The 19,454-nt window shown below is 46.6% G+C and overlaps 1 protein-coding gene across 1 annotated transcript in view; it reads right to left on the bottom strand.

Moving 5' to 3' along the window:
* LOC135919157 (sialin-like) overlaps window positions 1-19,454 on the bottom strand; it is a 62,848-nt gene that overhangs the window by 22,426 nt on the left and 20,968 nt on the right. The window contains exons 5-7 of the mRNA XM_065452877.2: window positions 15,025-15,158; window positions 11,920-12,069; window positions 2,736-2,868 (exon numbers count right to left, since the gene is read on the bottom strand). Of these exons, the coding sequence (XP_065308949.1) occupies window positions 2,736-2,868; window positions 11,920-12,069; window positions 15,025-15,158 (417 nt within the window). The remainder of the gene's footprint in view (window positions 1-2,735; window positions 2,869-11,919; window positions 12,070-15,024; window positions 15,159-19,454) is intronic.

A 19,454-nucleotide genomic window follows, 5' to 3' on the forward strand; every position in this document is an offset into this window, starting at 1 on the left:
GCGCGAGATGACGGCATGAAAGAGAGTTCGAGGAGAAAGCGCCGCAGAAAGAAGCGCCGAAAAGATCGGAATGCGGTGACTAATGTAGCGAAGCCAAAGACGGCGACAAGCGCGAGAAGGCAGGGCGCGGAGAAAAGAAAGGTGCGGTCGTCACGGACGATGTTGACGCATCGAACAAGTTCGAGCCACCGGTCAAAGGGGGACCGAGAAGCTTGTTCTGCACGGACGCGGACAAAGGGCACGGGGCAGTCAAATTCCTCGTCGTTCCGTCGTTCTCTTCGAAGCTCAGCGTGCAGTTCAAAGAAGCGCAACGTGGCAAGACGAGACCAGGTGGGGAGTAGCGACGCGGTCAGTCGAGGTCCTGTTGAAAGCGGGGCGGGAGGACGCAAATTGGCAGGAGACCGTAACGTCTTGGGGGAGCTGATAGTGAGTCAGCCCTTTTGTTGTTCCTCCGTAGCCAGAGTAACTTGTAAAGTGCGACCACCACGGGTCCGGCTGAAAGTATGAGTCAGTCGTAAGCAATCGGGAACGGGAAGCCAAGAGAGCTTCCACAGAAGTGAAACGTGTTTTGTTTTATTTTTGAACATTTGCAAATTTTCGCGATTTGAGACTAGGAGCTCTTTCAATATGTAAGGTTTGAGCTTTGTTTGTGTTTTCGTTTGAGAAGCTCCGTGATTTGAAAGACGCGTTTTATGTAAACCTGTAGTCTCGCGAGATGTTCATTAATAAGTATATAGGCTTTTTTTTTGTGTGTGTATGTGAGTAACCCGAAGGTCAAGGTTATTGTTGAGAGGCCTATCGTAACGTGCGTGTGTGTTATTTAACCTTCTTTCTTTTCAAGTGTTTTTTTGAATTTTAAGGTTAAGCGCGTAGATTTTCAGTAAGTGCGTGATTTGCACTGAGAAAAGCTCTTAGGTCTATTAGCGCGTGTCCTGTGCGGACGGAAGGAAGCAGAAGGTTTTTGACTGGGTTGCTCGTGTGTGTCGAGGGCAGCCGTATTCTGACTTCTCTAGTACGCGTGCGAAGAGCTAGTTAGTAAAAGACACATTTGTTCAAAGGTTCCTCTGTGTTGCGTAAGTTACGCAAGAGTGGTTGTTTGCTTAAGGAACGTGTCCTGTGTGGATTAAAGGAACAAATGTGAGTCAGCGTGAAGAAAACTTTGTAAGATGCAAGCACGAGTTCGGAATAGGGACCTCAAACTTAGCGCGTTTGTGATGACGTACCTGTAGAGTTGGCCAGACAGTTCAGTGGCAGCAGTACATGAGATAAGTACGCCACTGTGATAGGGTAGTAACAGGCTGTTCGCGAAGTTAGGCTGCTGAAGTTATGTTTGAGTATTGGTGTTTGAAAGCGGTCGGTTTAATTCTGCGTAACCCTTGACTCTAGAGCAGCGCGACGGCCGGGTTTGGTCGAACTCAGGAGGAACGTGAACGCTCGCTTTGGTGGCACGAAATTTTGGGGCAAAATTTGGGATTCCCAGTTGAGTGACTTGCATGGAAATTGTGATGGGAGGCCTGGTGGGTTAGCAGCTAATTCCGGGCGTTTGAACGCTGAGCGGTATTGTGTTGCCGGGTCGACTCTTCTGTGCCAGTTGTTGTGAGATGGTTGAAGGCATTCCAAGTACGCAGGGGTTGCAGAGAGCAAAGCCGTCATCTTGATCGCCAGCCATTCTCTTCCTGCCCAGCGGTTGCCAGCACTGGCCAGGCGAGATTTTCCGGGCCATGGAGGAGCTGTTAGGAATGGCCGTACGGGGGTGGCAACGTGCCAGCTTTCAGCCCGCTGCGCGTGTTCCAACCCCCCCCCAGACGAGGCGCCTTCTGAGAACTACGGATGACAGGCGGCCACGTGGCGCGCGGGCAGCTCTGGAATGTGGTGCGCCGCCGCGCCACCCGGGACGGCGCAAAGTTCTACGAGGCCCTCGGTCGACGACACCGCGGGCTATACCGAGAGTTCTACAAAGCCCTCGAACGCGTTAGCCTTTGTGTGTGTAGGCTCGAACGTGTTAGCCTTTGTGTGTGTGGGCTGTACTGCGGGGCGGCGGCAAGTTTACCATGATTGGACGCACATTCCCGACCATTCGTGCTCCGTCCACGCCGAACGATGACGTCGAACTATGACGTCAAGCGGAGGCTTATAAGCAGCGTTTGCCGACTGCTAGAGTGTGCGCGTGCTCGTGCTCGTGTCGTGCTCGTCGTAAGGAGCTGAGTGCTCGATGTTATGCTGAAAATGTAGTAGTGAGCTGTGTGCTCGAATGCTGTTTTGCTGAATGTTAATCTTGCGGGCTCCATATGGGAGTCGCGCTAGACTGCCAATGTATCTTGTCTTAAAATATGTTAATCCTGTAAATAAACCCTGTTAACCGAGTTCCTCATCTACGACCTCAGACTCCTTCAAATGGTGGCAGCGGCGAGGTAGTCCGACGAGTCCTACATCTGCTTGACAGCGGTAGGATCGTCCTTCAACCCCGACACCAGCAGCATCCAAATGAGTCCGTAACCATCTTTGCGGAGGAAATGCAAAACCTTTTCCGCCAAGCGGACGCCAACATGGCTGAAGACAAGAAGCTTCAGTATCTTATGAGGGCCGTCAAGGAGCAACTTTTCGTCACTCCCTTTCGCAACCTGCCGAGGACGGAGAAAATCATTCACGTATCTAGCCGTTAGGCCCATGTAAGACCCCCCCCATGTTAAAAGCACGCTATAAATGACATGGGATGAAAAAATAGGGCCACCCACCCAAGGTCTGGAACACCTTGCGGATGACGGTGACGGAAAGCATCTGGCGCTTGCGAAGCAGGTCGGCTATGGGGGCGCACAGCAACATGCTCACAGCTCCAGCTATGTGCACGGCTGCATTCTCATAGCCATTCTGTAGAGAGAGAGAGAGAGAGAGAGAAAAAAAGAAGCTCATACGTCTTGCCTTCAATGCCAGTGGGCTCACCAAAGCAAGCAAAGCATTGCAAAGCCAAGGATCAAACTGTACAGTTGAGCTAGAAAAATAAAATAAAGAACACCATATGTCCCTAAATCTTACAGGCCATCAAAGGGGCTCTAGGCCAGCATTTCTCACACTTTTCCATTATGTGACCCCTTTTAGTAGTACCAAATCTACCATGAACCCCACTGCCACTTTATAAGCCTTTTGCAGATTTAGTTTTCTATATAATGTAGATAATACACTTACATATTAAAATATTTAGAAGACATTAACCACAGCTGAGAGAGATACCAAAAATACTTGTTAAATGGACCCTGAAACAACTTTGACGATATTGCACTGTTGTTAAGGAACGTCCTTCGGATCATTAAGTGAAACATTTAAGCACTCCGTGTAAAGCATGCAGTTTACTATAAGGTTTTCAAAATACGAATCGCTACCAATCGCAGCGGCACCGCTCCCCTGAGTTTTCAGCCGTCTCGTCCCAATTGGCTGACTAGTATTGCGGCCTGGCACTGGGCGCTCCGACACCGCCTGGGATGGTGGGCGCCATCAACTTGGATGCTGTGTGCACCGAGTGGGGTAAGACCACCTAACAGAGTTCCCGTCTTCTCATAGCTGCCCGTTTTGTGCCCATTTTGTGTGTTGTTTACTGGATGCCAGTTGTTGTCAGGGTAGCGACACTTTAGGCCTAACTAACGTTTTACGAAGCTGCCTGTCGCACGAGGAGGGACACAACCTGGTGGACCATGGCGTTGAGGTGTTGCACTTTGCTTCCCTTATTCTAGTTAGCCTCGCACGAATTGAAATTACTCGTTCGACTCAAGGAAGCGAGCTTCGTTCATGTGAACTTAGCATCTGAGTAGCCACCTGATCTTTTGCTAGCCGAGTTGAACATTGTACCACATAGGTGATGCGCAGCAGAATTCCTCTCCCTTGCACTACTTTAGCGTTTGCCGAGTGCGTTGAGTGTATGCAGTGTGAGTGGAGTCACCCGTGGTTTGCTGTCACCTGCACATTGTCTGCACTGCTGCCCCGGACTACGATTGAGCCACCGTGGGCAATGGTGATGCTATGGCCGGTTCAGCGCAGCGACTTTGGCAGCCGCCTGTATCCAGCTCACAACCCTTGGAGGCAGAGAAAAGAGCTGGTGGTCACCATCAGCTACTGTGGCTCTCGCCAGCAGGGCACGTCAGCGCGAGTGATGCTTGCTTGTATCGACTACTGTGTCACTGTTCCCGGAGTCCTGGCCTCGAATTGTGCCGTCGAGTCTGCAGAGCTGCTGCTGTGACCAGCAGACGCTAGCGGAGTACCCAAGGACAATGTTGGTGTGAAGAAGTACTCACAAAGTATGGAACACCAGAGCAGACGACATTGCGGCTGTCCTCAACAAGAGGAAAAGAGACAAGGGAGGCTCGTGCAGCAAATAAGAAGGGGCTCGCACAACGGAGATCATTGGAATGCTAGCACGACTAGGGCCGCCGGGCCTACGGAACCCACATCTACCGGTGAGGTTCACTTGACCGGGCGTCCGTCTTCAGGACAGGGAACGCCTCGGCTCATTGCACAGCATGAGACCTCGGAACGGCCTACTGCAGCCTCGAACCCGCATCTAGGCGTGAGGTTCAAAAGAGCGAGCATCTTTCATTGAGTCGAGGAGCGCCTTGGGTCGTAGCCTTGCACGAGGCCTCAGGTCGGCCTGCTGACATCTCGGAACCCGCTTCTACGCGCGAGGTTCAGGTGACCGGGCGTCCGTTATTGAAATGAGCGCCTTAGGCTGTCTTCTTGCTCGAGACTTCGGAGTGGATTGTTCCCGTCTACGGCGAAGCTGTGGTACGCGTCCACCTTTTCCGGCCCCGTGCTGCTGCGTCTGCTCTTCCATGCTGGTCATCACTATACGAGCGAGTGTTCCACCTCAAGGAGTCTACGTCTCACCACACTCTGGACTTCAACCGCAACCTCGTGAGACTACATTTTTTCCTGTTTACGAACAACCTTGTATGTATGGGTCTAGTTGAAGATATTCATGTTTACTTGCCGTCTAATATAATTGTCGTGTGTTTCTAATCATGCATTGTCTCCTCCATCTTCCTCGCTTCACACGCCTTGCAACATGACGATCCTAACCATCACAGTCGGCTCGCATGTTATGAACAGCGTGTAGACATTTTCTCGGCGCGGCCACTGTTGCATGTACTACCTTGTTCGTGAAGCACGTGTTGATGTTAGACCGTGTGACATGTTTTGCCGGAATATGCAGAGATTTAAGGTTGGGGGGATGTGGGTATGCGCGACTCTCACGCGTCCCCTGATATGTTGTTTTCTCTCATAGCTCCTGGCTCCTGCAATCCGGCTTTGCCACGTGGCTTTACTGCGGCGGTCAGTACGCTTCCAAGGTAGTATGAGAGAAGGCGCGAGTGTTGCTTTGCTAATGCCAGCTAATGGCGGGGTTACTTAGGCACAAAAAGGAGAAAGCTGTTCCTCTTTGGCTCGGGGTTGGCAAGCAGCGCGGACGTTCTGCGCGTGTGCCGATCCATGCTTCTGCGAGACCGTCTCGCGAAGCCTATCCTGGAATGGACGAACATGATCATTCGAAGGCGCCACTGTTCGCGTGACAGTACGCGTGAACGACCAGGCGTTGGTGTCCACCATGGGGCGAACATATTCGCTCGTTATGCTGTCACGGTGAGTCGGACTTCCGTGATTTGTCACGCGTCCATCGGCATGTTTTGTGGATAGCAACTCTGCTAGCAGGCATTAGTCTATGAAAGGTGCAATAAATGCCCTTGCAATTGTTTGAACTACTGTGCTGTCGTTCCTTTGTCCCAAGAGCATGGGTGAGAATGCCACAATACATGTAGAAGCTTATATTGCTCTTAAACAAAATGGCGTTGAAAAGGTATGGGCCCCGAAACTGAAAATTCGCCTCTGTTCCGGCAAGCAGAATGTATAGGTGCGGCCAATGCTGGCAGGAACATGGGAGCTTGTGGCATGCTTTGCGGGGGCCCCCCCACCGGTGTCTCAGTCTTATGAAGCAGCTGCAATCAAATTGATTGGCGAGAAGTCCGGTGAGTCGTCTGCTATAGTGAATCATCTGCCAAGACTGGACGAGGCGTCAGAGGTGCCCCTCCGTGGAGCGCTGCCACACGTTCCCGTGTTCCCACTAGCAGTGGTTGTGCCTGTACACATAGTTGGACACTCTATGATCCCCAGAAAGAGCCTCATGACGAATTTAGAGGTCATGAACTGCTGCTTGGGAAATGCTGCTCTAGACACTTAAGGAAACACTGTACTCTATTTCATACATAGCAGGCAATGCTATGAAGGCTACAGAGACTTTTCTTACTGCTTGCATTAATGATCAAAACACAGTCTAGCCCCTCTATGTGACAAAATGTGACGTAATTATTACACGAAAGGCATCATAGATCTGAACCTATTTAGCACCAAACAAGCTGAGTGACACCTTTCTGCGACCAATGAGGTTGGCTTACGCTCATGACCAAAACACAGTGTCTCGTATGCGGGTAGCACAAGCATGCACAGATAATACGGGATTTAACGTAACCTTAAGTCCATAAATTGTAGTTGTAACAAACTGTTTCAGATGAAATACAACTACACTGCAAAATGTGTGGAGTGAGACATCTACGACTTCACTACTTGCTTAGCATCTGACTGTTGCCTACTGAGTGTGAAACAGAGCACAGTTGAATGCTGTTTATTCTACCATTGCGGGACCACAAAATTTAGCTGACTTATATGAAAGGTTGAATTAAGAAACGGCAGAAAATTGAACAAATTCACATCTTCTTTATTGTTTGAAGTAGTCTGTCATCATCAAGCGACTACTTTAATATACTAGTAGTAGAATAGCTATACATCTCATTGTCAGTCAGTGGTCCACAGACCTGACCGACATCAAAATCATCAAAAGAGGCAAATCATCAAAAGAGGCAAATCATCAAAAGAGGCTTGACCTAGGGCACAGCGCAAATTGTCATTATCACTGCAGGACAGGTTGCTGCCATTGTCATCTAGGAAAGCAGTAACACCATCTGCTGAATTTGTTGTTTGTTAAGCTTTTAGCCCCTGCTACGCACACTAGTGAGGGCCGAATTAACTGAAGCAGCATGCTTTTGCATTTGAACTAAATGAGTTATCCTTCCATGGCACTGTATGATTTCGCACCGGGACTTTTTACTGATTTCATATCAAGCGAAAAGTTGAATTAACCGAGGTTGAATGAACGGGAGTCAACTGTATATGCTCAAGAATTCTAAAGACTAAACAATTAAGGGCCGAGCTGTGGCTTTTGAAGCAATGAAGGGTTTTATTCTGAAGGTCCCAGTGCTCAACGATCAGCAATATTCGGAGCCCATGGTTGCCGACACTGCTTGTACCACCAGTGGGCGCTACATACACTGGGCTGATGCATTGTGGTATACAATTAAGCAGCCATTGCGATGCATTGCGACTGCATTTGGATCCCCAGCGATTACCCAAAGTTTACTGGTGGCCCAACAAGCGCCAGCTGCCAAGCGGTCTGATTATTGCATCTGAATCGCTGAACACTGTGCACTGGTGAAAACAAGTTTCAAATGGCGTTTGCCATAAATGACTACACATTCGACGTAACTTCAAAATTGTGCGGCTTAACATTCCAAAACTGCACAGTGGTTATGAAGAACGCCGCGAAGCGGGACTTTGGATTAATTTCATCCTCATAAGGTTCTTTAACGTGCACCTAAATCCAAATAGATAAATTTTTTTAATACCACCCTCATCAGAATGTGATCAGAAATTAAACATGTGATCTCATGCTTGTCAGCAGAATGCCATAGCCACAACATGGCTGCAGTGCCAATTGATTTCTATCTCATTTCTAATCTTTAATCACCCTGATCTGCTCATTTATATGGTCCTTTTATGGGCGTGTGATTACACCTTTTTTTACAGGCAGGTGCTTGCAAACAGAGGAGAGTATATCTTATTGAACCACAACACTTAGCAAGAGTCTGTAAACAAATTTTTCACGCTCATCGCAAGAAAAAAATGAAAATAATTTTTCTAATGATTTTTTTTTCTAAACTGCACAATTGCAGTGGAATCTCAGTGATAGAATTCTGCATAATACATTTCTCAGGACAATAGATATATTTTTTCTTTTCCCAGCCAATGTACCGTCCCATAGGAGCAATGTATTTTCATATGGTTATTGCGATCACGTTTTCACCTGAAATTAGATGAAGAATGGGAGAAACTACAGAAGTGGGCTTTTACTGGTATTTCTGAAACTCGTACCTTTATATTCCAGTGTACTAACTTAAACAATATTCCAACGACCCGCGAACGTGTTAAGGCCCAGCCACACTGGAGGAAGAACAGATGCGGCGCGCCAGTGGTGGTAAAATGCTGCTGTGACAGTGTGGCCACATACCGACTGGCGGTATGCCGTTGCTCAGTTGAGTGAGGAACTGGTGGCTTCTGTATTTTTTTTAACTTCCACAAGTTTTTTACGGACAGTGAGAAGAAGAATGTTCTGCACAAACTGACAGGCTATTTCAAAGTTGCTGAATTTCAACAGTGTGTTGGCTATGGTTCGTGTCGCATCAAGTGATGCTGCTGTGCACAACATTATGCAGAGCAGTATCACTCGACGCCACACGAACCTCTGCTATTGAGCTACTCACAGAATACACTTATTTTCATATGCTTTGGAGCTTCTTTTGCATGATACAATTTTTGGATTCTGCATCTTATTTTCTGTTTCCCGTGAAGATTATATCAACGAGATCCCACTGTATTTGAACATTTTTGTGGTCCCATCCGTGTCTAAAAAAATCAAACAGTGACTGTATTTATAAAAACATAGAATCCGAGAAAAACAGAGATCAGAGGAGATGAACAGTCATTCATGGAAACTTTCCATGATGATCTGGCAAAAAGCAGTTTGTTTTCCACTGGATGATTTGGATTTGTGAACTGAAACACACGACTACAAGTCGCACAGGAGTGCATTCGGTGCATTGCCACTGTGTGGGTCTCCTTCCCAATGTACACAAGTGATGTGTGATGACATTGTGGTATCTAAATTGTAACGCACGATTACCTCTCTAAATTAAGAGTGGAAATTAAAGAACAAAGACAGGGAGGGCGGGGGGCTCGAACTAATTTTGTCAACTCAAAGAATGCCTGCCTTAATTGTTGCAGCCTTTTCTTGATTTATCGCAGTACTTTTCCTGGGCAAAAGATTCCCCTGCTAATTGAATGAAAAAATTTTGGGGTGCCTTGCAGAAGCATTTTAACCCTGACTGCCCCCATATGAAAAGCGTCCTGCAAGTGAAAAAGTGGCTGCATAACATATGCTGTCAAGTGACAAAGAAGCGACGCTAGTGTAAGATTTTACTTTGGTTGCATAAAGCTTCTTTTTACAACTTACTCTCAATTTCGCGAAGATCTTACCCCACAGGTAAATTTACCATAAAAACCAGCGTATAATAAAAGGTTTTAACGCGATAGCGTTAAGGAGCTCGTGTTGCAGAAAAGCCAGTATCATCGGCGTTGGCCGTGAACGAAAAATCCCGGAAGGCAATTTATAAATAAATAAAAAAAACTACTTGCAAGATGGGTTGGGTGGGAATGGAACCAGGGTATCCGGAGTGTGAGACGGAGACGCTACCACCCAGCCATGAGTTCGATGGGCCAAAGGGGGACAAAAGCGCCTCTAGTGAATGCGGTGTTGCTTTAGAAACGTGCCATAGAAAGTTATACAGCTGTGTATATCGGTAAATATGAGCATGTAAATTACAGAAGTCGCAGTTACACGAGTAGCGAAGCATGTTTCCGCTACATTTCTTTTGCGCCCTGCGCACACGCAGAGCCATCTTGCGGCAAACACAGAAGACCCACTCCTCGCAATGTACGGTGCTGCCCCGATACGTGGCGCACCACTCGCCCCATGATCGCGTTCGCCTTCATGGCGCGTCGCGGCCCGGCTGTCTGTGCCGATCACAACGTTTGGCTCGCGTAGATTGTTTTGAGTGGGCGGTGCGAACGAGGTGCGATAACGCTATCGTGTTCCACTCTTGAAGGCGAAGCTTAAGCGTCCTCCAATTTTTTTCCCTGTTATTAGCGTCCCAAATTTCCGCCTCATACTATATGCGGATCCGAACATTCAGTCAGAAATTTGGGCTAGAAGTTTTGGTTTCTTTATTGCTGCGTGGCTATGGCTTGGATTCCTTATTGCTGCGTGGCTACGGCTTGGTTTCGTTATTGCTGCACGACTACAGCATAGTTTCTTTATTGTTGAGTGTGCACCTTGGCAGCACAAGTGCAAACCACCCTTCGCGAAGTGCATCTTTTTTATTCCGCATTGAAGCACCAAGATGTCCGGAGTGCGAAAACAGTACTCGGCTGCTTTCAAGAGAAAGGTTATTTTAGCCACACAGGACATCTGCAACAGTCTGGTCGGGAGGCAGTATGGTGTCAACAAGGGAAGCATTCGCGGGTGGAGTCGACAGAAGGAAGCCCTTTTTGCGTGCAGCGGAACGCGAAGAAGCTTCAGCGGCCCGAAGAGTGGGACATTCCCAGAAACCGAACTCGCCCTGATGGAGTTTGTAAGCCAACAGCGAGCCGTGCATCTAGCTGTGAGCGTGGAGCTTATGCAGGCAAAAGCTAAGGAGCTTGAAAGAGAAAAAGGGCTACCGAGCTCCGCCTTCAAAGCGAGCAAGCACTGGATTTTCCTTATGCCGCCGAACTTCGATTTCCCAAAAGCTGCCCGAATCGTTCGAAGAGCTGCTTGCGGCTTTCCAGTGCCACGTTATTTCGCTGCGCAAGACCAAGAACTTCCAGCTAGGGCAAATCAGCAGTGCTGATCAAATGCCGGTTTATCTGGACATGCCATCACCCCTCACCATGCACGAAAAGGGCTCTAAACAAGTTTATGTCCGGTCTACTGGCAATGAGAAAACACAAGGTACCGTCACATTGTCGTGCACGGCAGACGGACGCAAGCTGCTGCCCTATGTCGTCTTCAAACGCAAGAAAGTGCCTAAAGGTGAGAAGCTGTCAAAACATGTGGTCATGAGATACCATGAGAAAGGCTGGATGAACGAGAATCTTGTGCTCGACTGCATAAAGTTGGCGCACTGTTGTTGTTCCCGTCCATCCTCATGCTGGACGCATTTCGTTGCCATTTGGCCAACTCAGTGAAGAGGCTGTTGCGCGAATCCGGCACTGAACTCGTCGTTATCATGGGTGGGATAACATCTCAGCTGCAGCCTTTAGATGCTTGCGTGAACAAGCTGTTCAAAGACACGGCCAAGCGGTGTTATGCAGATTGGATGCGCTCAGGTGAGCCTGCAGCGACGCTGACCGGGCGGCTGAAGTGGGCTTTGCCAGCCACACTATGCAAGTGGATTGTGGACGCATGGGCCAGCATACCAGAGGACCTTGTGCGTCGTGCATTCAAGAAGTGCGGCATCTCAAACACGCTTGATGGCACAGAGGATGAGTACCTCTGGGAAAATATGTCCGACAAGGAACTATCTGAAGAGAGCGCAGCTGAGGAAGACAGTGATTGAAGTGCGGAGTGCTATTTCAATGAATGTTTTCCTTGAGTTTTCCTAACTCGTATTACACGCAGATAAAACTTTCTTTTTTCATTTCGTGTCCCGAAAATTTCACCTTGTACTATATGCTGGTTCGTATTATACGCGGGTTTTTATGGTACCCCTGGGTAAAATGGCTTCACGAAAGCCACTCCTGGGTTCTAGCTGATGTCGATACATAGTCGTAAGAATGTTTTTACACTACAACTGTTTGTAAGAGCAGGTGCCAGCCTCGCATGATGTTTGTGTTCGTAAAGGTGGCCTTTCAGTTACAAACAGTTAATACAAATGGAAAGCTTTGTCAAGTCATGCCCTCATTTTTGTTCTAAAAATGATAGAACACAAAAGGAGGCTTGTCGTAGTAACTTACGCTTCCAATCGGCCGGTGCAAGACTCCACGGAGGTAGTTCGGCAGATCGATGAGTAACAGGTAAAAGCCCCAGTTACCACAGAACATGGTCACGCCCAGGGCCCAAACACTCCGTGAGCTCAAAAGGCGGCCCCATGGTACACCATGTGGCTGCAAGAAAAAGAGTATGCATGGCACTTCAAGACACGCTAGATTTGTCATTTGACACGCTAGCTTTGCAAATGACAAGTGCAAGTCAAACACCAGTATTATAATTCAATGACTAAATTCTGCAGTTTTATGTGCCCAACCCATGATCTGATCATGAGGCACATTGTAGTTGGGGACTCTGGAATAATTTTCACCATCAGAGGTTCTTTAACCCCTTCTTTACCAAGAATGAGCTGGGCCTGTTTGACCTAAAAACCTGCAAACACGAGTTTGGCTTTACTGCTCGCATTTTTTTTATGTTGCACAACAAGTGACCTGACAGAGGAGCATGTTTTTGTAGTGGAAATTAGCGCTCCAAAACTACGTCATCCTCTTGTAAAGGCACTGACTGATGAGAACTCCCAACTTCGACCTCCTATCACGGCTCGTCCTTCGCCACTTGCTCAAGTATACTATGCCAACTGCTAAATGTCAAAAGCAGGGGTGTATGAATACTCGAATATTACAAAGTCTAATCAAATAGTGAATGGTTGAATAATTTGACTTGCAAATTACGTACCTACTATTTGATTTTCTCAATATTTGATACATTTGGTGTACCGACTATGCAATGCCCCATGCTTCGTGTGCTGCGGAGCCCCTTGAGCTCATTGCTGCTCAAGCAAGCGATTCACTTCGTTCTTGGCACAAAAGAAGCGCCGAGTGTGCTGGGGACAGGCCTCCCCGGCTGATGCGGTAGTGGACTTTATCACATCGAGTGCTTCCCGACGTTGGCCCATGTGAATGCCACAATTCACAGAATGATGCCGCGTTGGATGGGGCTGCCTCTGTCGACAGGACTGGTTGAAATGATAATGTGACGTGAACAGAGGGAATGGCAACAAAGACAGCGTGTTGCAAGTGTGAAAGCAGGTGCGAAGACAGGGCCGATTAGCTGCTGATAGGCACGCAGATCGTGTTGGATATGCGATGACGAACTTGCTGCCACTTCAACAGCTGCCAATTTAACCTGCACGCACGATCTCGGGACTGATCACCGACGAGCTACCCGTACTAACATATTAGCGGCAAGCATTCCTTGATGGCTTGCACAGTATCAAAGCGGCAAATTTTCAGCAATTCGTTTTTTTATGATTCAATTTGATATTTGATTGGAGACCCACTATTCGGTGTTTGCACCCCCCCTAGTCAAAGGCCAACAAGCAGATGCCTCCTGAGCTCAAAACGATCCTCACTTTATTTTATTTATTTCTGACATACTGCAGGCCGAGAGGCCCAAGCAGGACTGGAATACAAAAATATAACAATGTTAATTTGCAACATCTAAATTCAAGCAAAACGGGCAGTAGGAAATAATTTCTAGCAATACTAATATGAACTAAACAACATGGTCACTTATAAGGTTAACACAATCCACACAGTCAGCTCGCAAAGAGTTTCAATCAGTGATTGCCTGAGGAAAAAATGAATGCTGAAATAAATTAGTCTTAGCAAAGTACGGGGCAAGAGAAAGGTGGTGGGAATGTCGGGTTTGTCTGGTTGTCGATAATGCTATGTACAGTGAGGAATTTAATCCAACTTTCGGGTTAATTAACAAATGTAGAAATTTCAAACGAAAAAATCTGAACACAAGTAGTTGACAGGAAACCATGACCTGCTGTGCAAGAACTGTGGCATGGCGCTGTGCTGCATTTCCTGCTTTGATGTGCACCGCACAGAGGCCAACTTTTAGAATGGCTGAAGCCAAGTTATATGGCCATTTATCAAAGTAAACGTATCGCTCTATAAATTCTGGTATTTTGATGTGCCAAAACCACGGTATTGCTTTTAGTACGAAGAACGTACCTTTTCAGTTAACCTTAGTATTTTGAAGCCCAGCAGTGAATTATTAGTAGTACTGTGGTTAAAATTTTTTTTTATGACTTATTTTGAAACAATGATTTCAAGTGGTACTTCTGGCTCTTTCTTTGGATATACATTTGCTTGGACGAATAGAAACAATCGGTATATTTGCGTCATTTTTGCAGACAGTGCTCGGTAGCAAAAGAGTTACTGTGCGCCTAAATCTAAGTACATGTACATTTCTGTATTTTGCCCCAATTAAAATGTGGCCACCACAGCTGGGATTGACCTCCTGACCTCAAGTTCAGCAGTGCAGTACCGTAGCCACTGGGCCACCATGGCGGGTGACACAAGGCAAATGAGTAGGCAGCACGAGAGCAAGGTTGTGATGTGAAATTGCAAATGAGTAAGAAATAATAAGCTGTTTGTTTTCTGTGCTTACATATCTGTCTCACTTACAACACATGCAAACAAAACTCGCATGCAAGCCCAGCAAACTACATGTCCACGTCCTGTCACACCTACCCCCCACTCCTCCCACCCTACCTCACACCCTACTACTTGCAGAAATGTGCTGTTTTGCATCTAGTCCCTTCCAAGAAAATGTAAGGCTGCATCAAGCATTGCACTGAAAGGCAGTGCATTAGGTTGCATCAGAGGAAATGTTTGGTCAGACTGAGTGCATGCAGGTTTGAAGGTACCATGCGTACATCGGATGCCCAGCGTTTTCAGAAATATTTGGATGTTGGGGCGCTAACATTCCAGTTTTCTTCACCTCACAAGCTAGTTCACGCATGCTTTCTGCTCAATAGGTAAAAAAACAATGGACCACCATGCAAAAGCCTGAAATGTTTGCTGGAGCACGAGAACAAGTATGCACGCTCTAACACTTCCCTTTCAAGCAGGAACCGAAACAAGACAGGGGTAATATTAGACTCAAATGGATAACAGTTAGCTAATTGTTTGCTTTGAATAAATTTTGTCAGTTGCGAGCACCAGCGCATAGTGCTACTCATTTGTTCTCCTTTATACGCATCTTGCGTGCTGACCACAAGGAGCGAGAGCAGTTGGGCATCGAGATGTGTGCAGGAGTGGTGTGGGTATTGGCGCTACCTGCTGAGCAGCGCAGGAACTGCCCCGGTACCGTTGGATGTGTTGAAGCTCCCGGTTGGAGATGCCCGGGTGCATCTCTGGCCACTCGTACACCAGCCACATCCACAGCACAAACCACGCACAACCAAGCACACCTGCATTCAGCGACATAACAAAAGGACGGTGAAGTTTGAGACACGCAACATACATGACATAGCAAGCAAGCTTTCGTTTGATGCAAAATGAGCGCTCTTCTGTTCGTTCTTTACATTCGTATAAAATGACTTTTTACAGCAGTAGCACAATGAAACACATTGACACATTGTGATGACAGTGAGAGCACGACAGTGCCCAAACTGCGAGTCAGGAATCTAACTCTGTATTGGGCATACTTGTGGCCAAAAAAGCTAGTAACATTAAAAGCACAACGATAACGATGAGCACTATTGTCTGTCATCGAAAATTTGATCCGCGAGTCAAATGTGTCGGCTATTTATACATGACTCACTGCACCTTCCGATGTAATCACTGGTGTGTTCCAGAATGCGCACCGCTATCCACCTCGCGCACACAATTTGATTAGCCATGACTCTTGGCATAGAATCGGCAAAAACATTGAGAAATTTTGGATATACATAGGTGCACCTTGCGCTGAGCAATAACCTTCTAACAGTTGTTAGGCAGTGAAAAATAGTTACCAAAAAAAGAGAAAAACTAAACAATGTACACGTGTCAATATTTTCACATTGTAGTGATGCCGATGAACCAAACACTGTCAAAAAATTTAGGTTCATTTTTAGTGGGCACCCAGATAGACAAGCAACATTCAAATCCCAATCACAACGATGAGCACAATCCTTAGTCCTTGAATTTGAACTGATTAATGGAGTCCATCTGCTCTTTACACAGGTATCACCATATATTCCAGAGTAAATGCTGGCGCTGACTATATTTAAGAATGTGCTGAGCCCACAATCTGATTAGACAAGATTTTTCACTACAGAACTGATGAACCTACAAAAATTTTCAGATACAGCTAAACCTCAATATAATGAAGTAGGTAAAATTGTCAATATGCTTCAATATATCGAAATTTCGTTGTATTGAAATTCAACCTTTTATGCAAGTACAGTCGCCGATCGACTTTTCTTACAAGGAAAGGGGCCGCAGAATTTTCCGAATTTGATGAATTTGGGAGTAAGGGACGAACAATACGGCTTCATGCCACATCGACGATACCTTCATACAGGCGGTATGAATTAAGTGAAGCCAGCCACGCTTATGTGAGCACTTCTCTGGCAGCGGGGAGCGAATTCTTTGTCTGCCTCTCGCTCCAAGTCACCGAAACTCGAGATTACGCAACCATGAATACTGAATGTGCAAGAAGACAGCCTACATGATGCCACGCAGTCTTGGCACACCCATTCTCTGCACATGCGGCAGATTGCCTATAAAGCAGGGTGTGCGGCTGCGTATGCGCTCAGCCGCGCTTACAGCCACGCACAGCCACGGCTGACGAGATGCGCGCCAGAAATAACGATGCGCGCTAACTTACCCCCCTCCCCCTGCTCCTTGTGCCTGCCTGATTGCATTATTGCAAGCGAGCCCTCTTCGCCTTTGCTCGCACGGGAAGGCGGCACTTGTGAAGCCACCGTCTTGTCTCACCGTCGCACACTTTCACTTGCACCTAAAACACAAAGTGCGCCGGCCGCGATAGGATCTTATTGCACTTGGACTTTATACAGAACATGATGCGCAGCGGCCGTTTGTCGCGCTGCGAGTGATTTGAGAGGTGCCTTTGCAAGCAGCCACTTCTAATTCAATCATTTGACCATCTGCATCCCTCAAAAGCTTCCATTTATTGTCTCGTCATTCCTTTGCGGTGGAAGCGAAATTGCATTGTAATGAAATCGCATACAAACACTTCATTATATTGAGGTTCTAAATATGTGGTGTTCTAGGGACAAGAGGTTATGAAATGTTAAATACTTCATTATGCTGAGAATTTCATTATACTGGTTTGCTATGCCAAGGTTGAACTATATATATATATATATATATATATATATATATATATATATATATATATATATATATATGGCATGCCCTGCAGCGAGTCATAACTTGGCTGCGACTATTTAGTGGAATATGGTTGCTGGCAAAAAGTAAAGTAAAACAATGTGCATGTGGCCATATCAACCTTTTCATGGATTTGTATGTTATTCATCTTGCAACAGAAGAAACTCCTCTTCTGAGAAACTCGATCTGTCCCATTGCCCCCATACATAAAAATAACACATGAACATATGTGGGGTGATCCAATCATAAAAACCTGTATGTTCCCACATATTATTGCACATAGAGTTATAGAGCATCTCGATTCCTTTAACAACGCCATGAAACTTTTAAAAAAAAGACGCTCCATATAAAATACACAACAAAGGCGCAGCATGCATTAATGTCCTTCGGTGAATGTATCTGATATCAAGATTAATTTATTGGGTAGACTAGTCCTTCAGATGTACAGGATTCTAATGCCACTAAGTCTGATTTAATATTCCCTATTTGTTACTAGGAGTATCTCACAAACAATGAATGCCCTCTCCTGAATGCGCAGTAGTCACAAATAGTCATAGGAAAGTCCGAACAGGAAAATAATAAATGAAACAGACTTTGCGCTATGTATCAATCCCAGCCTCATGCAGGACATAGGGGCTTTAGGTAGACTGACGTGTAGCCATGACAGGGTAGAGAAATCCACGTATGTTGTTGATTAGAAGATAGAATGAAGGAAAATGTAAGCAACAGCTTGTGAAGTGGCATTATAACTGGAAGATGAGGATAGCATACAGCAGTGTTTCTCAAACTGCGGGTCATGACCCCCAAATGGGCCATGAGCCTTTTCTGGGGGCCATGGAGGGTCTAAGTATATCTACATTCTGCTTGCCAGAACAGAAATTAATTTTAACTCTCGGTGCCCATACTTTTTCAAGCCGGTTTTCTTTAAAAGTAATACACTTAAACCTTAATATAATTAACTTTATATATAATTAAATTCTCAACATAAGGAAGCCTGTTGCACTATGAGTAATGCCCCATAGTGGTACGTGCTAACCGAGGCAGCAAACAGCAGCAGCCTGCAGTGCCAAGGCCGCATGCCACCAGCATAGCGATGCCCTCTCTCCTCACACAACACCTGGAGCGTTAACGCCGTTGCAGGTGTTCCCTTTCGCCTGCTCTGCCAAAGCCTCCTAAATAGCACAAGGCCGGTGCACTTCGATGCATTACGTCATACTACCTTGCCCGACTGCCATAGAATCTAATGGGGATGCCCTCGAATAAGCCGTGGCGATTTTGACGCCACCACTTTCGTCACGTCGGGCTTGACAGTGGAGGTTTCGGTCCAAGCACCACGACGTCACAAAGCGTGCACAGGCCTGCTATCTAGGAGACGTTGGCTCTGCTCTGGGGAGGAGTGCTCATACTGAGAGCAAGAGTGCAACACTTGTTCGGGCAAGGTGATCTGGAATCTCAGCAATGCCCTCTCCCCTTCTGCAACACCTAGTGTGCTACCGAGGCCAGGAGGTGTTTCCTTTCACCCGCTCTACTCCGTCGAGGTGTACTCATGAGGTGGCATCACAAACAATGGCAATGTGAGTTTAGGTGCCGATTCACTGCTACAGACGACAGACGACTTTTCTCCCTCAATGGACCAGTTGATGCTTTCGCATCAAAATGCAGTACATTTTGATTGTAAGAGGCACCCTGATTTTCATATTTCAGGAAATTACAAGTGCAATACCCTTGATTGTTCACTCACCCATTTTTCATAGAAAGAGAAAGAGTAACGACAATTTGTTAGGTAGGCTGTCTGAGGCGTCATTATCACTATGAACTGCTTAGAGCATCTTTTCTTCAATGCCGCTTGCAGCATTTGAAGTACTGCATTTTAATGCGATTAGCCTTCTTTGGGAACTTCAACAAGTTTGCAATGTGTATGTCTTTACGTTTGTATGCAGCTAGCCTCTTCCCCGCCAACTTGTGTCCCTAGTAGTCCACGGTCAAATGGGTAGAACACAGGGCCGCTGTACTCAGAGAACCGGGTTCGAAACCAACTCGTGCCACTGGATATGCGACACTATGCCGCTCTTCAATGGATCTCCTTAAAGCCAACTTGGGTCACTTGGAACTAGGATGTGTACGACTTCTCTTTGCCTGTGGACGAAGAGTTCGCTTCCTAACACTGGGTACTATGTGCCACTGGCAATGGCACACAACCGGTGCATCATTTACATGAAATGCACACCCATCATAAGACAGATTGCCAATCCCATTAACGTCACCAATCATCTCCAAAGGATGGCTGTGCCAGCCATTTTCTTTAAATGCCTTGCAGACCATGGCAGCCTAACTGTAGCGTCTAGAATATACAGCCTAACAAACTTATGGAA

The sequence above is a fragment of the Dermacentor albipictus genome, chromosome 3, assembly GCF_038994185.2.
Source record: "Dermacentor albipictus isolate Rhodes 1998 colony chromosome 3, USDA_Dalb.pri_finalv2, whole genome shotgun sequence".
NCBI classification, from domain to species: domain Eukaryota; kingdom Metazoa; phylum Arthropoda; class Arachnida; order Ixodida; family Ixodidae; genus Dermacentor; species Dermacentor albipictus.